Consider the following 19,953-nt stretch of genomic DNA (forward strand, 5'->3'; position numbering starts at 1 on the left):
CAAGTTTTTAAATTATATTTTGAGGAACCTACAAAAATTCACCTCCAAAACAGAATTTTACAGAACTGAGTTACTGTATTACGGAGAAGAATTTATCAAGAACAAATCAATTGTGTGTGAATTGATTGATTGAGTTCGTGTTTTAAAGTCCACTTTATGCACGCTACGGCTAATCTGGAATGGACCTACAGTTGGAAGTGGGATCCGAACCACTATGTGCCTCGACAGGGTCAAACCCAGGACTACTTGATTACAAGGCGACAACACTTACTGTACCCTATCACTGTGCCATCGCGGAGGCGCATGTGGGTGTGTGAAGTGAGATAATTTGGGAGCTATATGAGAATACAGGCTCTGGCAATACAGAGTTCAATAAATTACAACGAAACGCTTGGCAATTGCTCGATTTCCTTAACATTAATGATAGATACATTTGGTACATGTGTTATTAATGCTTTGAGCTACCTGTATGTAAAAACATAAAAAATGAATGAAAGAACAGAAGTAGTAGTTAAATAATCAGTTGTTTTTGCTTACCGGCTACCATTACAGTGGCGCTATCCCAAGATCATCTTCATTGTTGGTTGGTAAAGGAACATCTTCATTTGAGCTACTACTGTCACTGTTGTATTCCCGCCCAAGTGAAATTACAAAATCCTCCATTTGCTGCACTTCAACTCCCTCCTTTTCCCATGCTTCGGAAATAATCTTCCTTGTGTGTTCTATAGCCGAACGCCACCTATCTGCTGTCACATCCCCGATAGCCCGTTCTGTCAATTGCAACATTTTAGACGGTGTAAAAGGTGGCAAAGTGTCCCTCTGTGCTACCAGCCCTTTGACCTGTGCCCAAATAAGTTCGATTGCATTGTACATACAATGATAAGGCGGGAGACGGACCACCGTATGTCCCGCTTCTTCTGCAAGCTTGTCTATTCGATATATGGGGAACTGGGGTTTGTGTAACATAAGGAGCTGCAGTAGTTCAGCCTTCCTCATGTTTCTGTCGGCTCGCGAAAATCCTGAAGTAGGTCAATCCGGCAACAGCGCGTCGCTACCAGAGTGGGTGGTCCCACGCCGCTTGCTAGCGCGTCCCGACAATAAACCCAACTAGGACCTTTCGACTGATAGTAACCACCAGTGTCTGTAATAAGGCGACCTGTGGTTTTCACTCTGGTACATTTTTCTCACCGCTAACAAGCATTTTGATCTTTTTGCAGGCAACAGCAACTTCAAGAAATCCTATGCAAAGCTACGTCTTGGAATAAACATGTCACATAAAGCTGGTGATATCAATACAAAGAATTGTGATCAAGAAAGCAGCGACAACAGCTTAACCAATAAATAGAAACAAGCCGTTCGAGGATTAGACCTGAAGATTCCAACCTGTATCACTGGCAACGGACTAGGTGTTACCTTAGCCTTAAAAAAATTAAGTCTGATACAAGAAGGTAACGATACCTGTGGTGTCCAAAGGGGCTGGACGTGTGTACATGACAACTTCCATATCATTGGTCCATTGAAAAGGCATTGAAGGGTCGGAGCTTCCTCTCAGACAATGTTCGCAACTGGTTCCGATCTCCACCAAAGGAGTTCAATGAGTAGTGTATTCACCGCTTGGTGAAACAGTGGTACAAGTGCTTGTGTAACTTTGGAGATTACATTTGAAATAAACCTTGTTCAAAGTGACCCTAGTTACATTTTCATTTGATCCACCCTCATATATATTTAAATGAAACAGACGTAAATAAGAATTGGGAGCACATAGGTAATGCAATAGAATCAGCAGCTAAAGAAAGTATTGTATACCATAAACCAAGAAAAAGTAAGACATGGTTTGATAATGAAATGTCATAACATAATAGAAATAAGAAATCAGGCTAGACTTAGGTGGTTAAATAACTCTGATGATACAAATTTAAGCAATTATAATAGACTAAAGCGAGAAGTTAACTGCACGTTTAGAAGTAAAAAAAGAATTACATGAAAAGCAAAATTAACGAAATTGAAACACACAGTAAAAATAAAAGTATCAGAGATTTATATAAAGGTGTAAATGAATTTAGAAAGAGGTGGCAACCTAAAGTAAACTTGATAAAAGATAAAAACAGCAATTTTTTTGGCCGACCCAAGCCAGAAGAACTACTTTAATGACCTTTTAAATGTTCATGTAGGAGATAAATCAGAAGTAAATGAAGTACACACAGCAGAACCTTTAGTTCCAGAACCTAACTTGACTGAAGTTAAAGATGATATTAAAAGGCTAAAGAATAACAAAGCACTTGACATTGATTTAATACCAGCGGAGTTCATTACATATGGTGGGAATTCGTTAATATGTCAAATTCATAAATTAATTTGTTTAATATGGAATAAAGAAGAAATCCCTCAACAGTGGAAAGAATCCATAATTGTTCCTGTGTTTAAAAAATGTGATAAAATGAAATGCAATAATTACCATGGAATTTCTCTACTCTCAACAACATATAAACTATTATCTAACATTATTTTAGCAAGACTAACCCCACATGCTAATGAAATTATAGGTGATTATCAATGTGGACATAAACATAACAGATCAACTGCAGATCAAATTTTTCACATTAGACACTTGAGAAAAAATGGGAATATAATCAAAATGTCCATCAGCTATTCATTGATTTCAAAAAAGCATATGATTCGGTCAAAATAGATAAATTATATAATATATTAGTAGAGTTTGGAATACCTAAGAAGCTTGTTAATATGATAAAAGTATGCACCAGTGAAACAAAGTAAAATTTGTGTGGGTGTTAGTATGTCTGACAAATTTACAATTCATGATGGGTTAAAACAAGGAGATGCATTATCTCCATTGCTCTTTAATTTTACCTTAGAATACGTTGTTAGGAAGATAAAAGAAACTAACAAAAGACTAAAATTAAACGATGTGACTCAGCTGGAGGATGATGTAAATACAATTAAGAATAATGCTAAAAAAATTTCAAAGCAGCTAAAGAGATAGGTTTGGAAGTTAGCAAAGTGAAAACTAAATATATGCTTACAGGCCAAAACCAAGTGTTAGGTAATAATCAAAATCTAATTATTGATAATTTGTTTGAACTAGTTTTCAAATTCAAGTACTTAGGAGTAATACTAACAAATGAAAATGATATTCAAGAAGAAATAAAAAGCAGGCTTAATTCAGGAAATGCATGTTACTTTTCCCTTCATAGATTTTTGTCTTCTCGTTTCATATTTAAGAAACTAAAAGTTAAAATATACAAAATAGTAATTTTGCCTAGAGTATAATATGAATGCGAAACTTGGTCCCTTACATTGAAAGAGGAACATAAATTGAGAGTATTTGAAAATAAGATCTTTAGGAAAATATTTGGGCCTAAAAGGGATGAGGAGGCACATGAGTGGAGAAAGTTACATAATTTAGAAGTACATCATTTGTATTCATGTCCAGATATTATTAGAATGATTAAATCAAGAAGATTGAGGTGGGCAGGCCACATGTCACAAATGGGGGAGGAAAGAAGAGTTTACATGATACTTGTTAGGAAACCTGATGGTAAAAAACTAGTAAGCAGGATAGGGACAGATGGAAGGCCTGTATTGCTGCAGCCATTAACCTTCAGGTTTTAGAAGGCTAGAGAATTAGTTAGTTAGTCATATATCTAAGTACGGGAAAACATTTTAATTAGTGCAAACAAATAATTGATGGTATTCTGCAGGGATGGCAGTGGTGGTAGATGTCACTGTACAACACTGACAAGAGTTCCCGAACATTTACATTTCATGGCACCCAGACTGTTTCAAGATTTTTTCCACAATGACCAAGTCAGAATGTAGGCCTATCTAACACTTGCAATGCTCTGTGAATGTGTTTAGGTTGCTATATTTTAAATTGAGAAACATTTTGTGTGTAAAACATACTAAATAAGCACATATTTGGAACAACCATACAATTGACTGAATTTCAGTGAAAATATTAGAACATTTTGCTGGGCCCCTGTAAGCCAGCCATGGTGCACACTTTGGGAACCATAGATGTAAAGGATATCCAGATAAAGAATGTTGAACTTGTTGACGTATTTAAAAAAAGGGCAATTCTTTTCATTCTCACTAAGTAGCTGAAGTCCAGTTTTGGCATGTACTTACTGTTTTTACTCAAGCTTTCACCACATCATGTGGCTAGAGGTTAAAATAGAAGGTAAAAGACAATGCAGTGTGCCCTGTCACTGTTTCCTACTCCTCCTTTGGCAGCTTGATTAAAAACTGTACGCACATGACAAAAATGGATTTTAGCTGCTTAGGGAAATGGAGGCATGTGGTGTAGGTTCTGCTATATCTTTTCATTTAGTTTGTGTTCAACCATGTGTGAATGATTCACAGTTGCAATGTCATATTTTCGGTCAGAAAATGATAAATTTTAGTACATTATGCACTTTCCACGTGGCCCCTAGGCAAAACTACAAATTAGTTTTCACTAAAAAACATAAGCAAGGATATACAACATATGACTGGACTGTGATGCATGCATGATTTTAGTGGGAGTGACCTCACCCTGTTCACTCAATGTTTCTATGGCATACTCTTGCCTCTAGTACAATGGTTCTCAAACTGTGGTATGCGTACCCCCAGAGGTACATGAACTACTTGAAGGGGGTACACAATCAGCTCAGAAGAGAAATGTCGAGAATACCCACACAACAACATTTTGTTGCAGGTGTGTAGAGAGCAGACTTCATAGCTTTAACGCTCAACAGGAAAATAAGGCTGATTTTCATGCTGACACTTTTTGTTTCATACGTCTTCAAATAATATACTCATTCGAAATCTATAATAAGACTAAATTTGGAGCCGAATCTCCGCTTGAAAGTTTCAAGTGCATAACCAGACATCAAGAAACTGTCAGGCTATTCAGGGACATCCTTCTCACCAGAAACTTTTGAGGATATACAATAAAAAAACTCCAAAATTGTGCTTCACAGTTTGTTTACAAACTTATTTTTGTTCTTTACTTTTTTAGTAACTCTGGAAAAATATATGAAAATTAAAGTTTTTTATATATGTGTTATAATCCATGTGTTTCACATTTTCATTTTTGTAACTAATTGTAAAGACTGCTAACATAGGAACATCCAATAAAATAATAAACATAGGATTCTAATGTTTATCTGTTTACCAACTTTCCACATACAGCCTGAATACCATTTTGTTCTATTGCAGATACACACCTCCCAAACATCAAAAATGCCCTGCCTATCAGGCAGCCAAAAAATATTTCTCCAAACCCTCTATTCAGAGAATACCTTTGGTCGGGACACATTCGACATTTAGGGCACTAAAGGGTACAATAAGAGAAAAGTTTGAGAAGCGCTGCTCTAGTATGTTATCTGAGAGGAGAAATGAGTCAGTAACAACTGTAAATCCCAGGGACGTCGTTAGGGGGGGCACGGGGGGGCACTGGCTCCCCAAAACGTTCACGTGGCCCCGGCAAACTGTTCTACACTTGCTGAAAAGTTTACTGTCATGACAAATATTGCAAAATAGTGTTGCAGTAAATTTGCTTTTAGTTTGAAACACTGCTCTTGAATGTGAGTGGCACGAACCCCAAACAATACATTTCTTTCTCGTTTTCCTGGTTCTAGCTATAGTGGATGTCAGTGTAGGAACCTAGCACTTCGATGTTTCTCAGAATTTTGAGGGAGCGGTCTTTCCACCCCTCGCAGTCGCAGGTCAACAACAGGCAGGGTTGGGCGTTGGGTGTTACCATTGCGTCCAAATAATGTTTCGAGCTTGAGTAGTTTGTGACCAGATTGAAGAACGATCGCTTGGCAGCGGTAAACCACATATATGCAAACAGTTACAAGTGGTCCCGAATCAGAGCGCAATACACGATAAAATAAGTATAATGGTGGCAGGATGCCTATGTAGATCAGTGGTTTCCAACTTCAAAAGGTCCGAGGGCAAAAATTATATCCAGCAGTTGATTGGCGGGCCGCATTTTTTTTTTTGGGGGGGGGGGGGACGGGGATTAAAAATTACAAAAATTGTAAGTACTGAACTGAAAATGTAGTACTTTCGCATGACCTAAATTTCTAAAATGAGGCAATAAAAACAATGGAATCACAAATCAAAATTGTATAATTACAATTTATTTCACAAAAACCCAATACTTATGTATGAATTAAAAGAAATGAAAAACACACAATACAAATAAGAATCCTTCATAGTAAATGTTCAATGTGAAAATTGAGGCCGATCTGCTTCTTTTATTAAAGTTGGAATGTCCACTTTAATTTCTGTATTTCAAAGTCTCAGAAGGTGAAGCAGTGAAGAATCTGCCAGTTGGCTTCTGTAGCGGTTCTTGATGAACTTCATTGAAGAAAAAACCCTTTCACACGTGTATGTGCTGCCGAACATTGATGTCATTCTTTGCCCAAAACTACGTAAGTTTGGAAAGCGTCCCTTTGAAGGTATTTGAAAAACTCTGACCCCTTTTCTTGCCTAGTTTGAAGGAACACATCGCGTTGCAAATCACACAATTCAAGTTGGAGAGAAGCTTCTTATTCCTCGATTTTAACGCCAAGAGGATTGCTAAATATCTGGATGCTGCTTTTAAGTTCTTCAAAATCTTTAAATCTGGGGTCAAACTCATCCATTATTTCTTTAATATTTGCACTGAATTCAGAAAAGCTCAGTGTTTCTTCATCTTCTGCTAGTCGCCGACAGCTTGAAAATGGACCAGGTTATTCCTCTCCAAAGTAACGTTGAAAATCTTGTTTATTACAACATCCATTTATATTTCCCATTAAATCTGACACCAGCTGGTTTCTTCCCTGCAGTTTCAAGTTCAGATCGTTCAGATGACCTGTGATATCTGTTAAAAACGCCAGTTGTTTGAGGAAATCCATAAATAAAACGCATTTTAATAAAAATACATAAAATTAATGTATTTTGCAAACTGGCTTCGTGGGCCGCAAAAATAGACATCGCGGGCCGCATGCAGCCCGTGGGCTGCCAGTTGGAAACCCCTGATGTAGATTATCATATCTCAGTGCAAGTAGTATTACTCGCATCAAATAACTATTCTACTATTGAAACAGTCTAAAACACGCAACATGTTAAAAGTAATTATCTTCACAAACTACGATTTCTTGAGTCGCATATTTTTTTCGATTTCGTGAAGACCGATTTGGAGAATCCTCCTTAACAAACAATGCCTCCCCGATGGCGTCGTTGCTTTGTAATCGAGGGGTCCTGGGTTCGATACATGGTTGGAGGCACATAGTGGTCTGGATCTTACTTTAAACTGTATGTCCAGTCCTGATTAGCCTTACTGTGCATAAAGTGGACTTTAAACACCAAATCAACTCAATTCCTTAACAAACGTTTCGAAGAATCGAAAATTTCAACAAGTAAATACATTTTCGTCATTTTCAAATAAATTATGGCTATTTTTAGTTCGTATGAATCTGCCTCACACAGTAAGTTTATTTTATTGAGTCAAGTACAATAACCAACCCTTGCAATAAGTCACTGGTTGCACATATATTTAAGCATCTATAAATAAATAATAACCCGTTGTTTGACAGCCCTGAAAGGGCCTTGGCCCATCTCCCGACTGCCAGTCTCCCTCCCACAATCCTACCTAGAGGTGTGGAGATCTTTAACCAGTAACGGGGTGACGTGGGGTCAGCACTTCGAATCCACAACCGTTATATGGAATATCCGTAAAGAATAATTATATTCTTGTGGTAAGGAGTCGTTGTCATTTAACAAACTTCATTGATTTATTCCATCAGCATTAATTAAAATATAGTGCCATACTGAACATACCAACTTAACAAAGGCACATTGATTGCTTAATGAGGCATTTTCCTTGTCTTGCAGAGCAGGTTTAGTTTTGGAGTATTGCAATGTTTTACACAGTCCGTTCGAAGAATTTTGAGAATATCGGTATTTTGTCAGAGGGACCACCCCCGAATAAATATCTGTGGATGTTTTACAGGTTTCATCGTATTTGACTTACTTGACTTAATTCCTTCCGTTCCTATTGGAACATAGGGCATCCACGAAGTGTCTCCATCTCACTCTGTTGCATGCGATCTTCTTCATTTCTTTCCAACTTTTCCCCTGTTGTTTTCCTTCTTCAACAGTACGTCTCCATGAGCTTTTGGGTCTTCCCCTTTTTCTAGCACCTTGAGGGTTCCAGTAAAGTGCTTGTTTTTCAATTGTGTTGTCTGCTTTCCTTAGTGTGTGTCCTATCCAGTTCCATTTTCTTCTTTTAATTTGGTTTTTAATCTGGTCTTCTGATGCTCGTATCCAAAGTTCTTGATTTGTGATTACTTCTGGCCAATGTACATTTAATATTCTCCTGAGATATCTGTTAATGAAAACTTGTAATCTATTTGTGATTTCAGTTGTGACTTTCCAGGATTCTGCTCCATACAGCAATACTGATTTAACATTGCTTCTAAAAATCTTTAACTTTGTTTCTGTAGTTATAATCCTACTTTTCCATATTGGGTAGAGTTGTACAAAGGCCCCATTTGCTTTCTTCATGCGTTGTTTTACATCATGTTCATGTTTCATCGTATTTAAGAAGGTAATTTTTCCGGTGCTACTTTCCTCCGTACAACATGTCTTTTGCCACTCAAGCTGAAGAGCCGATTCATAGGTGCAACGACCTTGGCAGAAAGAAACTCTGATTGGCACCATGTTGACACAAGACTCAAGAAGTCCCGCAACCGACAGAATTCGGATCCTACGGTGACATACACTTTGGTTGAACACACACAGATGCATTGGTAGGAAATGCAGTGATTTTATGGGCCGTCCCTTTCTGGGAAGTTGGGGACCTTTTGAAAACACACTTTCCCTTCATGCACACCAGGGGGCCTAAGCCAGGTCACCCCTTCCCACAAAATCTTCTCTTCATCTGGCTCTGGTTATCGGCCGCTCCGAAAATGCACTGCAGGTAGCTAGGACTTTCTGCATTCATTACTTTATGGTTAAGCATGGACATAGGCTTTTGAAATTGCAAGAGACAAAATTCTACTGTTTGTCCCTTTTCTGGCGGGAGATGAATGACAAAGATGTCGCGGTTCCTTCAGTTTTCCACACTCAACCCTTGTGCTCATAACCTGCAATGAAGGGAAAGGCCATAATAAGCCTTTGTAATGTACCGACTTTATATCCATCTGCTTCTTTTTGCCCTACCGTGTTCATTGGTCGACAATTGATGACTGTCAGCTAGTTCGAAGAACAGCTTGATCCAAGAAGTGGTTTCATAGTTAGCTTCTGTAAATGCGAGATTCCGGTAGGATCACGGAGTGCTTGAGATCTCATTTTCATGCATTGCGAGTGAAATTTCTATTGATTTGGTTCATTTTACGTCGCTTTTCTGCCACATACGGCTAATTTCGAAGATGGGGATTAGTGATGATATGATGAAATTTATCAATGGACACTACAAACACCCATGCCCAGTCCGGGATTCGAACCCGGGACACCTGGTATCGTAGCACGATGTACTAACCACTCCGCCACGGGAGTCGGCGAAGCTGCCAGCTTGTCTTCCTCTCGAAAAAATTGAAGTAGGGTCGACTGATCAACCACATGTTTGATCTCACATGTGATGAAGAATAAGTCACGTTTCATTCATGGAAGGAAACGATGCAAGTAGTCAACTTTTTATAGTAGTGTGCATGCTCTAGAAATATTACGTTTCAAAATTCTTCATATTTTTATGACTTTTTCTGATTTTTCTTCATTTAGCGTCCCCCAGTGTTGTCAAAGATCCAGGAATCAATAAGTTTTAATGGGTTTTATTGGGTTCCGTTGAAGGGCCGGAAGCTTTTTTCTCGCACAATATAAATTTGGTCCAAGTAGTGTATTACTCCATTAAAAAGGGTTACTGGATCGCATTTAAATTGATCTGGAAAAAGATTCATGCACCGAATTTTAATTGATCCGTGAAAAAAAGGTTCCTGGACAGTGTTTAAATTCAGCCGCAAACAAGACTCCCGGACTGTATTTAAATTCAACTGGAAAAATAGTTCCTGCACAGTATTTAAATTCATACGGAAAAAAAAGTTCCTGAACCGAATTGAGGCCTAGAACCCATTTACAGTTCCTGATTTTCTCTCCCGGATGGGAAATGAATTTATTTACAATTCCTGGAACTCTAACAACCCTGGGATTGTTAATGATCAAGAAACGCATACATTCTAATTTGTTCTACAGGGTCCCGTAACAGGACCGGAAGCTTTTCTCTCGCACAATTGAAATTCGTATGAAGTTGTGAATTGTTTCATTTCAATACGGAACTTGGAACCCTATTTAAACTGATCCAGAAAAAAATGTTCTTTGACCGTATTTAAAATCATCAGGAAATAAGGTTCCTGGACCGAATTTAAATTCATCTGGAAAAAATATTCCTAGACCGAATTGAAAATTACAGATGAAAAGGTTCCTTACGGTCCAGAACCCATTTACACTTGCTGATTTTCTCTCCTGGACTGGAACTGAATTTATTTAAAATTCCTGGACCTTTAACAACCCTGGCCTCCACCCGCAAATGCAGACGTTGTGGCTGCTGCTTAGGCGGGAAAGTTGACTAGACATACAAATAGAATAAATCCGAAGTTATATAACGAATAATAGTTACTTACATAATAATATCATGAAATATGGAGAGTCAAATTACTTATCAAGCATATTCTGTTATTTACCTATCCTAGTGGGAGCGGAAATCTTTTGCCATTGGTGATGAACTCGGTTCCTGCAAATTCAAGATGGCATTTTCTAATTTTCATTTCTATTTGCACCGTGAACCCCGTGGTGGAGTGGTTAGCAGGTTACGCTAGGAATCAGTGTTTCCCGGGTTTGAATCTCGGCCTGGGCATGTGTCTTCTTTGTGATGGTCCTTTCATCAATTTAATCTTAACTTATTCTCATCTTCACGATTAGCCAAAAAGTGTCAGAGAAGTGAAGCAAAAATGAACCAAGTCAATCAATCATTTCTATTTCGTTATTTTACGCCGCTTTTCTACATCTTGGGTTAAATGCGACGATGAGATTGAATGCTTACATATTGATTTTAAGTAGCTTCCCAATTGTCCTCTCGATGTTGGGCCATCACAGAAATTTTGGAGTTCCTACCAGGGATCGAACCTTGAATCTGTCGTACCAAAAACGAGAGCGCAATATTTTTAGCACACGGGAATTTTGTTATTTTTCTATTGCCATCATATATTCAGTTTTGCACATACAAAGATGATTACTTTTAAGAAATTAGATGTGTGCATAAAATTTCTTATATATCGTGATCATTCTCCAATGTGTACAGTACGCCGCCACAAAGACTTGGGCATGTCCCATAGAATAGTGGTTAACGGTGTCGCCTTGCACTAAAGGGCGCCGGATTCGATTTTGCTATAAACAAAAGCCACGGTGTTCTCTACTTCTCAATTTCCTTCGATCAAATTTACATATCTAAGGAGTAAGGACTAATGGCATTGTTCTTGGTGTCTCAAATCTAACATAAGAGAAAATACATGGATTTTTAAAGACTGTCTAGATGCCATTAAGTTAATGAGTTCATTCTGCATTTAGATTCCCAAATAATGGCTGTGGATTTTGCGAGTCTATATTAGTAATTTTTTTATGTATATATAATATATATAAAGCACACACACACATACTGTACATATATGTAGGCCTACATGGTATATTAATAGTTTGTTAGTTTTTAATGGTTTGATAGAAAAAATCTTTAGTTTTGGGCCCCCCCAAACGGATCAACCTAGCTACGTCCCTGGTAAATCCACAACATATTGTTGCATATATGCAGGATAGACAATGCAAATTTTCGAAGATTCACAAAACAAGCAAACCATTAAAGTGTCTGGAAAAAGATGACCTTACAATGAAGGGAATGCGTAACATTAGATTAAATTGATGAAGGGACAAACCCAAAGACCATCCATACACACACCAGGTTTTCCATCAAGAACTTTCAGTTCCCACTTCAGAAGTGGAACAGTTAACATGCTTAGGCAGGGATTCACTGCACTTGGGCAGAATCCGAGTTCTTAAAGTTGTCATATGATTTCCTTTTTAATAACCTCTTTACCTGTGAATATCTCTTCATTCTTGTCATTTAACATCATTTCACCCAATATCATCTTCACTATCACCCTTTTCTTGTATGAACAGCAGTTTCACATGCATGAAGCAAAATTATTAAGCAATTCTTATTATCACTGTTCTGTACTGTCCATCCCGCAAGTCTCTGAAACCATTTTATTAGTCCTGTACACTAAGTTAGTCCTCTAGAAACTCCTCTTAGGACCAACTTCTGCCAGGATGCTTTTCAAATAGTAACATTTACTTGTAAAAAAAATTTACTATTTGAAGTTTTTCATACAAGCCAGGAATGGAGTGGGCGACCCTCAGTGATCACTGTCGATTTGGTGCAGAAAGTCGACGAAAAAGTGAAAGAGAACAGATGCTTCACGATTTCTTCATTATCAGAGGAGTTCCCTGAAGTTTCAAGAAGTGTTATCTACAAAATTGTTACTGAATGCTTAAACTGTACCAAAAATGTTAACTGAGGCGCAAACATTTAGGTAGCACCTTGACTTTTCTTGTGCATTATGAAGCTGAAGGTGACGCTTACTTAAGCAAAATTGTCACAGGCGATGAAACATGGGTGGCCTACGTTACAACCGAAACAAAACAACAATCCATGGAATGGAGGCATTCAACATCGCCCAAGAAAGCGAAGTTTAAGCAGACAATTTCAGTCCAGAAAATCATGTGTACCGTATTTTGGGACAGGAAGGGGGTGTTGCTTTGTTGATTTCTTGCCTCGTGGTAACACAATAAGTTCCGAAACATATTGTGAGACTTTAAAAAAACTGCACCGTACCATTCAAAACAAAAGGCGTGGCATGCTGAGTAAAGCGATCATTTTGTGGCATGACAATGCCAGTCCACATGCGGCCAATCGAACTCAAGATCTCATCACATCATTTGGCTGGGAATAATTTGATCATCCTCCATACAGCCCCGATCTAGCGCCCAGTGACTAGCACGTGTTTCTGCAACTGAAGAAGCATCTCGGAGGTCAACCTCAAAAACGGCCATGTTGCAGTGGCTGTCAACTCAGGCAGCAAACTTCTATGACGACTGAATACAAAGGCTTGTTGTTCGATACGATAAGTGCCTTAATATTGGTGTCAATTATGTGGAAAAGTAGATAAAAGTGTGGTCTTTCATGTAACAATAAAATTGTTACAAAAAGTTTACTTGTTTTTTGTACATATCAAAACGGTACTTACTTAAAAAATATGCCTCGTACAAGATTAGATGAAAACAGGGTAATGATTCAGATTGTTTTAAAATTCTTTTCAAACTTTCCTAGCAGGAAGACTAATTATCGTAGAATTTTGGCAATCATTGGCAAAATTTTAACCTTCCTTAAGATAATGAGCACTGTTTGGATTTCGAAAAAGTTATTTTATGTTGAAAAAAAAAACAACTTAAAAATGGCCTTATTCAAGCATGCGTGCTTCCCATGGATAATGTATTTTCCATTGACAAACGACTGTAAGTATTGTAGACTAGTGGGAATTAATGTAGAATTAAATCGGAACTGTAGTAGAATACATTTAGGGACTTTATTTTAATGCTAAGAGAACCAAACCTGGACTGCCTAACCTAACTTCGAAACCATATATAGAACAAAATCTAAGAAATTGCTAAAACTCTGCAGTATGTGTTAACAGAAGTAAATCAAACCATGTTAAAATAACATTCGTAGCATGATTAAATCACAATAAAACAAAAGGAACTTGGGCCGAAAACGGTATGTACAAAATAATAAAATGGCCAATAAACAATATTAAGAGATATGCGAGTGAACTTATATTCATATTAGGCCACAAGTAGGGTGGAGGCATTAGTTTTGGCCACTACCCCACTTATGGCCACTGTGCTGTTCATATTTAATTGGTAGCTACCAGGTGATCTAAAGCCAATCAGAGAACAGCTTACATAAATCAGTGTAAAGTAAGCTTTCCAATTGGATATCCATGTTTCCTCTTTGTACTTCCTGTAGGAAGTAAGCTTGTTGTAAGGAAGAAGCTGCTTGTTACAGTAGATTTCTTATGCATTTTCGTAAGAAAAGAGAGCTACAATAATGTCTTCCACAGTTGTTATATATATCAGGAACATATAATTTGTTCAGAGGTAAGTTTAAATGTTAGAATTGCAGTATTTATATCCTGAAATAGAAATAACCACAAAACAGTATGTGTAGACCACATGGCCATTACTGGATGCAGGTTTGTAAAGATTCTTTGATTATGGCCACTGCAGAAAATGATTGCTTTGATTACATAGAAAATGATATGTTAACAATAAATGTGAATGACATTATGGGAAAACTGCCAGAGTCTATCCTAATGCAAGAGGGGCGACACTTGATAACAAAATTTCCTGGTCCTGTTAACACACTGGAAGAAAGTAATTTTCTGTATAACATTATTGCTAGTGAGCTTGCATTAGACATAATTTCCTTGTGATATGAAGCTACTATCTAATGTGTGAAAACTTTCTTCTTATTATTTATATTTTTGGAACTGACATTTTGTTGTTTTGTTTACTACGGAGTGACCTAAGAAGTTTGGAAATGTTAATTTATGTTGTTAAACTACATTTACACTATGTTCATCCATTGAAAGGAACGACTTGAGATGACCGAACCCCTCTCCGATTTTCTTCATATTTGGCATACTCACTAATTGAGGCATCCTAATCACAAATCTGAAGTTAAAATTTGTCGGAAACGTCTAGAAATTGCAAAATAAGCGAAAATAAGGCATTAGTTTTCGGAATGGAAACAGTCGATTTGTGAAATTTTTTGTTTCACAAGGAAATATATATATTCCTGATACTACCACAACACCAAATTTTAACTATGTTTGCCTAACCTAACCGAAACTAACCTAACAACATGCCAATGGTTTGTGGGGCTAGCGCCATGGGTTCGCAATTATTTGCAAAGATCATGATAATACCACGACACAAAATTTTAACTATGTTCGCAATTTCTAGATGTTTCCGACAAATTTTATGTCAAATACGAAGAAAATCTGAGAGGGGTCCGGTCATCTCAAATCATACCCATTGAAAACTGTTATATTTACTTTTAACATATTGTGATTCATTCGTCTCTATTACTTCATTATTTGTTCATTGACAAGGTGGCCATAAGTGGGGAAAATGGGTAGCCATAACTGAAGAATAGTGTCACGTTTGGTTAATATTTTTAAAACTTTTTTCTGACTAACTTGTTTGTATTTGTTAATGCTTAGTCGTAATGTACAGACTCTGGGAACGAGTTTACAATACCGGACCACTCTCCAATTTCTATGAAATTTCGCCTACTCACTAATTGTGAACTCCTAATCACGAATCTGCATGTAATAATTGGCAGCTAAAATATTAATTTTTCTTTGTATTGGTACTAGTTTACTATCCTTCGGACAGATTTCTTCATATCTACAGAAGAAACTACTTAGCGTAATAAGTTCCTGTAGTATTGTCTAACATCTAGAAGGTGTTTTGTGTGATGTGGGAATGTTTCATAGCGGAAATTCAACCATTGATGCATAGCCCCACGAACGATTTCCGGTAAGGTTAGGTTAGGTAGGGTCACAATAGTTAAAAATTGGTTTCGAAAAAAAATGTGTAGCCTCACACACCATTCTCGCATAGCCCCACGAACCATTGACACACAGCCCCACAAACCATTTGCAGAAACGTACGTTCTTCAGTTACAAAAACACTTTTTTTAAAAAAAAATGATCAAAAAAACGTGAATACACGTTAAAAAATGATCCGCGAAGCAGATAGGTAAGTACAAATGTCAAAAATTGACGAAACTCAGAAGTTATAGGTGTCCGAAGGATAGTAAACATTTACCCATAATTTTTGTAAGCCATCAGTAAAATTATTAGGCTATCATGTTAAAAGTTTTATACTATTGTACATTTTCCGGTAACACTTTACTATACCTGAAACAGATTTCTTCAAATTTACAGGAGAAAGTACTTATGCAAATCATTTTCTGTAGCGTTGTTGATGTTCGGGAATGTAGTTTTGATCCATTTTAATGCGAATGCATGTGGTTTTCTGCTGCCGCCATTTGCTTTCTGCATGAGAGCACAATGTTCCATGTGTTTGATGACGTAAACACCGTAGTCAGTGTTTCAACCCACGCCGTCTTTTCGCTATAATATGATGTGCCGTTGTCCGTATATGCTAAATTGAAAGAAGGGAGTGCTAATGGAACATAACCCAACAGGCCTAACCTAACCTAGTAGACATACCTCGTCCCCGTGATTGTTCGTGGGGCTATCGTGAATTTTTGGGCTAACGTCAATGGTTTTTGGGGCTAACGTCAATGGTTTAATAATTAATCTTTATGTCGAAAATTGAACTTTTTTCGTGAAAAAATATCGTGAAGTGTTTTTAATTTTTTTTTTAAATTTAGGTATTTTTCGGTGAACAAGGATACAACACTGCATGCACACTCCAAATCGACATAACACTGGCACAACGCGCGATGAACAGGTAAGCTATCGCAATATTGTGTGGAAATAAAGAAGAACAGTAAGTACTCGTAAATGTAATAAATATGCATTATTTTCGTTAGAAATTCATTATTTCACCAAAATAAATGTTCCCGAATGCAGAATAGTACGTTAGCAATGTAAAAAAGTATAGTACGTTAGCAATGTAAAAAAGTGTGAAATAAATCATTGACAGGTGTCTCAGGTATAGTAAAGTAGTACCCATTTTCCTTAAGATGGCCATAACTAGTGCCTCCACCCTACAAAATAAATTTGTGTGAATCCAGGGATTTATTCAGAACTTGCCATCTGAGAAGGGTGTACGTTCATATTTAAGAAAGTGAAATGGTAAAACTAGAGCAAGGGTAGCTTTTACAAAAAATATATACATATATTGAATGTATATACATGTAGATAAATCACTGTACCGACCTATGGCAAAGTCTGAGATCCTAGTTTCAAAGACTGGATAAGGCACAGATTTATCTTGTTGTCTCCATCTACTTCAACAGTTCATCCTCATTGTAATCAACCAACAGAAGTAGAAAATTATCAAAATACAATACATTCGTTATTTATGTATACACATAGGGTGTTCAAAAATTAAACAAAACGATTATCCTACACAAAAAAATATGATGGCTGCCAAATGTACTGGGGAATATGGCAAGGTTGGCACTAGAAAAAGTGTTAACAAACACATCGCACTATGTTGAAAAACAACATCCTGCAAGTTTTCACAAAAAAAAATATTGAAGTAACAATAATTTGAACATTTTCCAGTGCACTTCATTCCAATACAACGTAAATATGCTGTGAAAACTTCCAAATTATGTGATATCTAATTCACTAACAAAAATCATAACTAGTTCTCAGTACTGAAATTCTACTCTAGTTCTACTGTAGTTACAGAAGTTCACTTTCGTTCTGGTGAAAAAAAAATACCAAAAACTAATTCAAACAGAAATAATTCTGTCCTACACATAAATTAACTAAATAACAAATATACCTTGAAGCCAACTAAACATATGTCGTGTAAAAAAAAAGTAATTCCAAATTGCTTTTTTTCAGTGCTGTCTGCTACAATTCCAATTATTCCTATTTACATAACAGTAATTTTTCTGTGAGGTACATGTAAAAGTAAAAAGAGGGTCAGATTTGGATACCCATCTAGCGCCTACACTTTTACGACACTTTATAGCTAGGTAACTACACAAATCATGTTACTATACTTCGAATGCCTTCTCTGTGAATTTTCTAACGTAACAACATAAATAACTTGATTCACCGCAAACATATGTTTCGTAAAAACCATAATCATTTGGTTCACCATGCTGCTTTCTTCATATGGTATAGCATCGAAAGCAAAAATTTCTCCACCACTAAAAAAGGCCAATTTTGCCAGTGATCCATTAGAATATTATAAAAAAGGACTCAAAACTATATCGGCAAGGAATGTAACAACAACTTACTTGTTTTACTATTCCTCGACGAGAAGCCTGCGGTGTAGCGCTCATGCTGGTGCCATGCAGTGCTGTGCAGAAAAGGTTTGTCACGTGACTTTCAGACACTTCTTCCTTTTCCTTTAGCAGAGCGGAATGTCTAAAACAGTTTGATTTTTCTTTATAAACAATGTGTATATCCTAACTGCATGTAGAATTAAAGGAACGCCGGATTCTTTTCTAATCGTGAGTTTCTCACACCTCACTTTCTCGATGTGAGGATGAGCAGCGCAACGTGTTGCTGACAGTGTTGCCAACAGCACGAGAGAAAAACGGGCTAAATCGCACCCAAAATGGAGCTAAAATTCACATCCAAGGGGCTAGATTTACAAAGGTGCGGCTGCGCACTGAAAAAAATCTGGTTCTTAATTCTTGGGTGTTTTGGTGCAAAATTTCTGAAACTCAAGAACCACAACTAATCAACAGTCAAGATGAGGGGCATACGCTCAACTAAATTTAATTTTCTCAACTTAAATAATTTATTTCCCCCGTAAATTGTGGTGCAGAAGATTACACAAAAGCATTACACATTTTCGGCATATTCCTCCTTCATATATATACACACGTACACACACACACACACGGCCGCACGCACGAACTAGTCTCTGGGCGAGCCTCACTGTTACGAACGATTCGTCGATTCCGCACCGCACTTCTGTGAACTTTCAAGGACCAGATGCAATGCAACTGAACAAAGATTCGCATTTTCTGGAATCGACGTTATCCGTAAGTCTCCTCGGGCTACACAGCATACCAAAACCAAAAAAACAAGGGAATAAAGTGACAATGTGCACTTGCTACCTGCTCCCCAGGAGGGGTCGCAGGATGAGCTTGCAGGTGCAGAGGAGAGTCGGTTAAGTGAATTCTTCTTTGCAGTTTACTGAAATACCAAAAAATATTTCATTACTGAAAGGGCTAGATTTGTAGCAAGATTTCTTTCTGTAGGGCTAAAAAGCCCCTTGGGGCTTTTGCTGAATTTTGGGGCTGAGTACGTACTCAAAAGGGCCAGTTCTGGCCCCAAAAGGGCCAACTTGGCAACACTGGTTGCTGATGTGGCATCAACAGTCGACCATCGACACCGTACGGAGAGATGCGCTTATGATTCCCTCTAGTGTTATAAACACGAAGTCTACTATCAGACGAATGAGGGCAATATCCGACCATCTTGAGGTGGCGGTGGCATAGGAGCGTGTGGACAGTTGCTTGAGCATGTACGTTGGCACGCAGTGACCCTGAATTCCGAGAGGTCAAAACGAGAGGACCCTTGACAAGTACCCAACCAGAAAAATCCAATGATTCAAGAACATTTGTTGACTGACATCCGAGTTCAATAATTTTTAACTCAATAGTAATTTAACTTTAGCAGAGCTGTACCTTTTTCTATGTATTTTACTGATTGCGACGATAGTGAGGAAAAGATGAAAATGAAGTTGAGAAACAAACACGCAGTAATTTATGCACACACGCGCTTGCCAACCCTCCCAGCAGAATCGAACTCACCGCCCGGTCTCCCGTAAAAACTTTGTTATCTCCCGGAATGACAAGTGGTATTTAAATTTAATCACGATAGGACCACAAGTTTTTCTTTATTTATAGAATTTCAAAGAGGAAAGGTCGTTTGGAAATCACAAAAAACGGCACTTTTCTTGTTCTCACGACGATAAAAAATCGAAGGCATACTCGAAAAAAATTGGTTACCATAGCAGAATTGAATAAGCTAAATTTTGATGTAACTCGTTTTTATGTAGGTCGTCTGGTTAATTTTTAATTAAAGACCTAACTCAGGTATCCATAATTTTTAATCCGACAGTACT

At 37.5% G+C, this 19,953-nt stretch overlaps 1 protein-coding gene across 1 annotated transcript in view; it reads right to left on the reverse strand.

Moving 5' to 3' along the window:
* Nucleotides 1-18,365, reverse strand: part of Tudor-SN (Staphylococcal nuclease domain-containing protein 1) — a 128,671-nt gene extending 110,306 nt beyond the window's left edge. The window contains exon 1 of the mRNA XM_083126543.1: nucleotides 18,110-18,365. Coding sequence (XP_082982669.1) covers nucleotides 18,110-18,154 — 45 coding nt within the window. The 5' untranslated portion in view covers nucleotides 18,155-18,365. The remainder of the gene's footprint in view (nucleotides 1-18,109) is intronic.
* Nucleotides 18,366-19,953: the final 1,588 nt, after the last annotated feature.

Source organism: Lepisma saccharinum, chromosome 8 (assembly GCF_977018435.1).
Source record: "Lepisma saccharinum chromosome 8, izLepSacc3.1, whole genome shotgun sequence".
Classification (NCBI taxonomy): Eukaryota; Metazoa; Arthropoda; class Insecta; order Zygentoma; family Lepismatidae; genus Lepisma; species Lepisma saccharinum.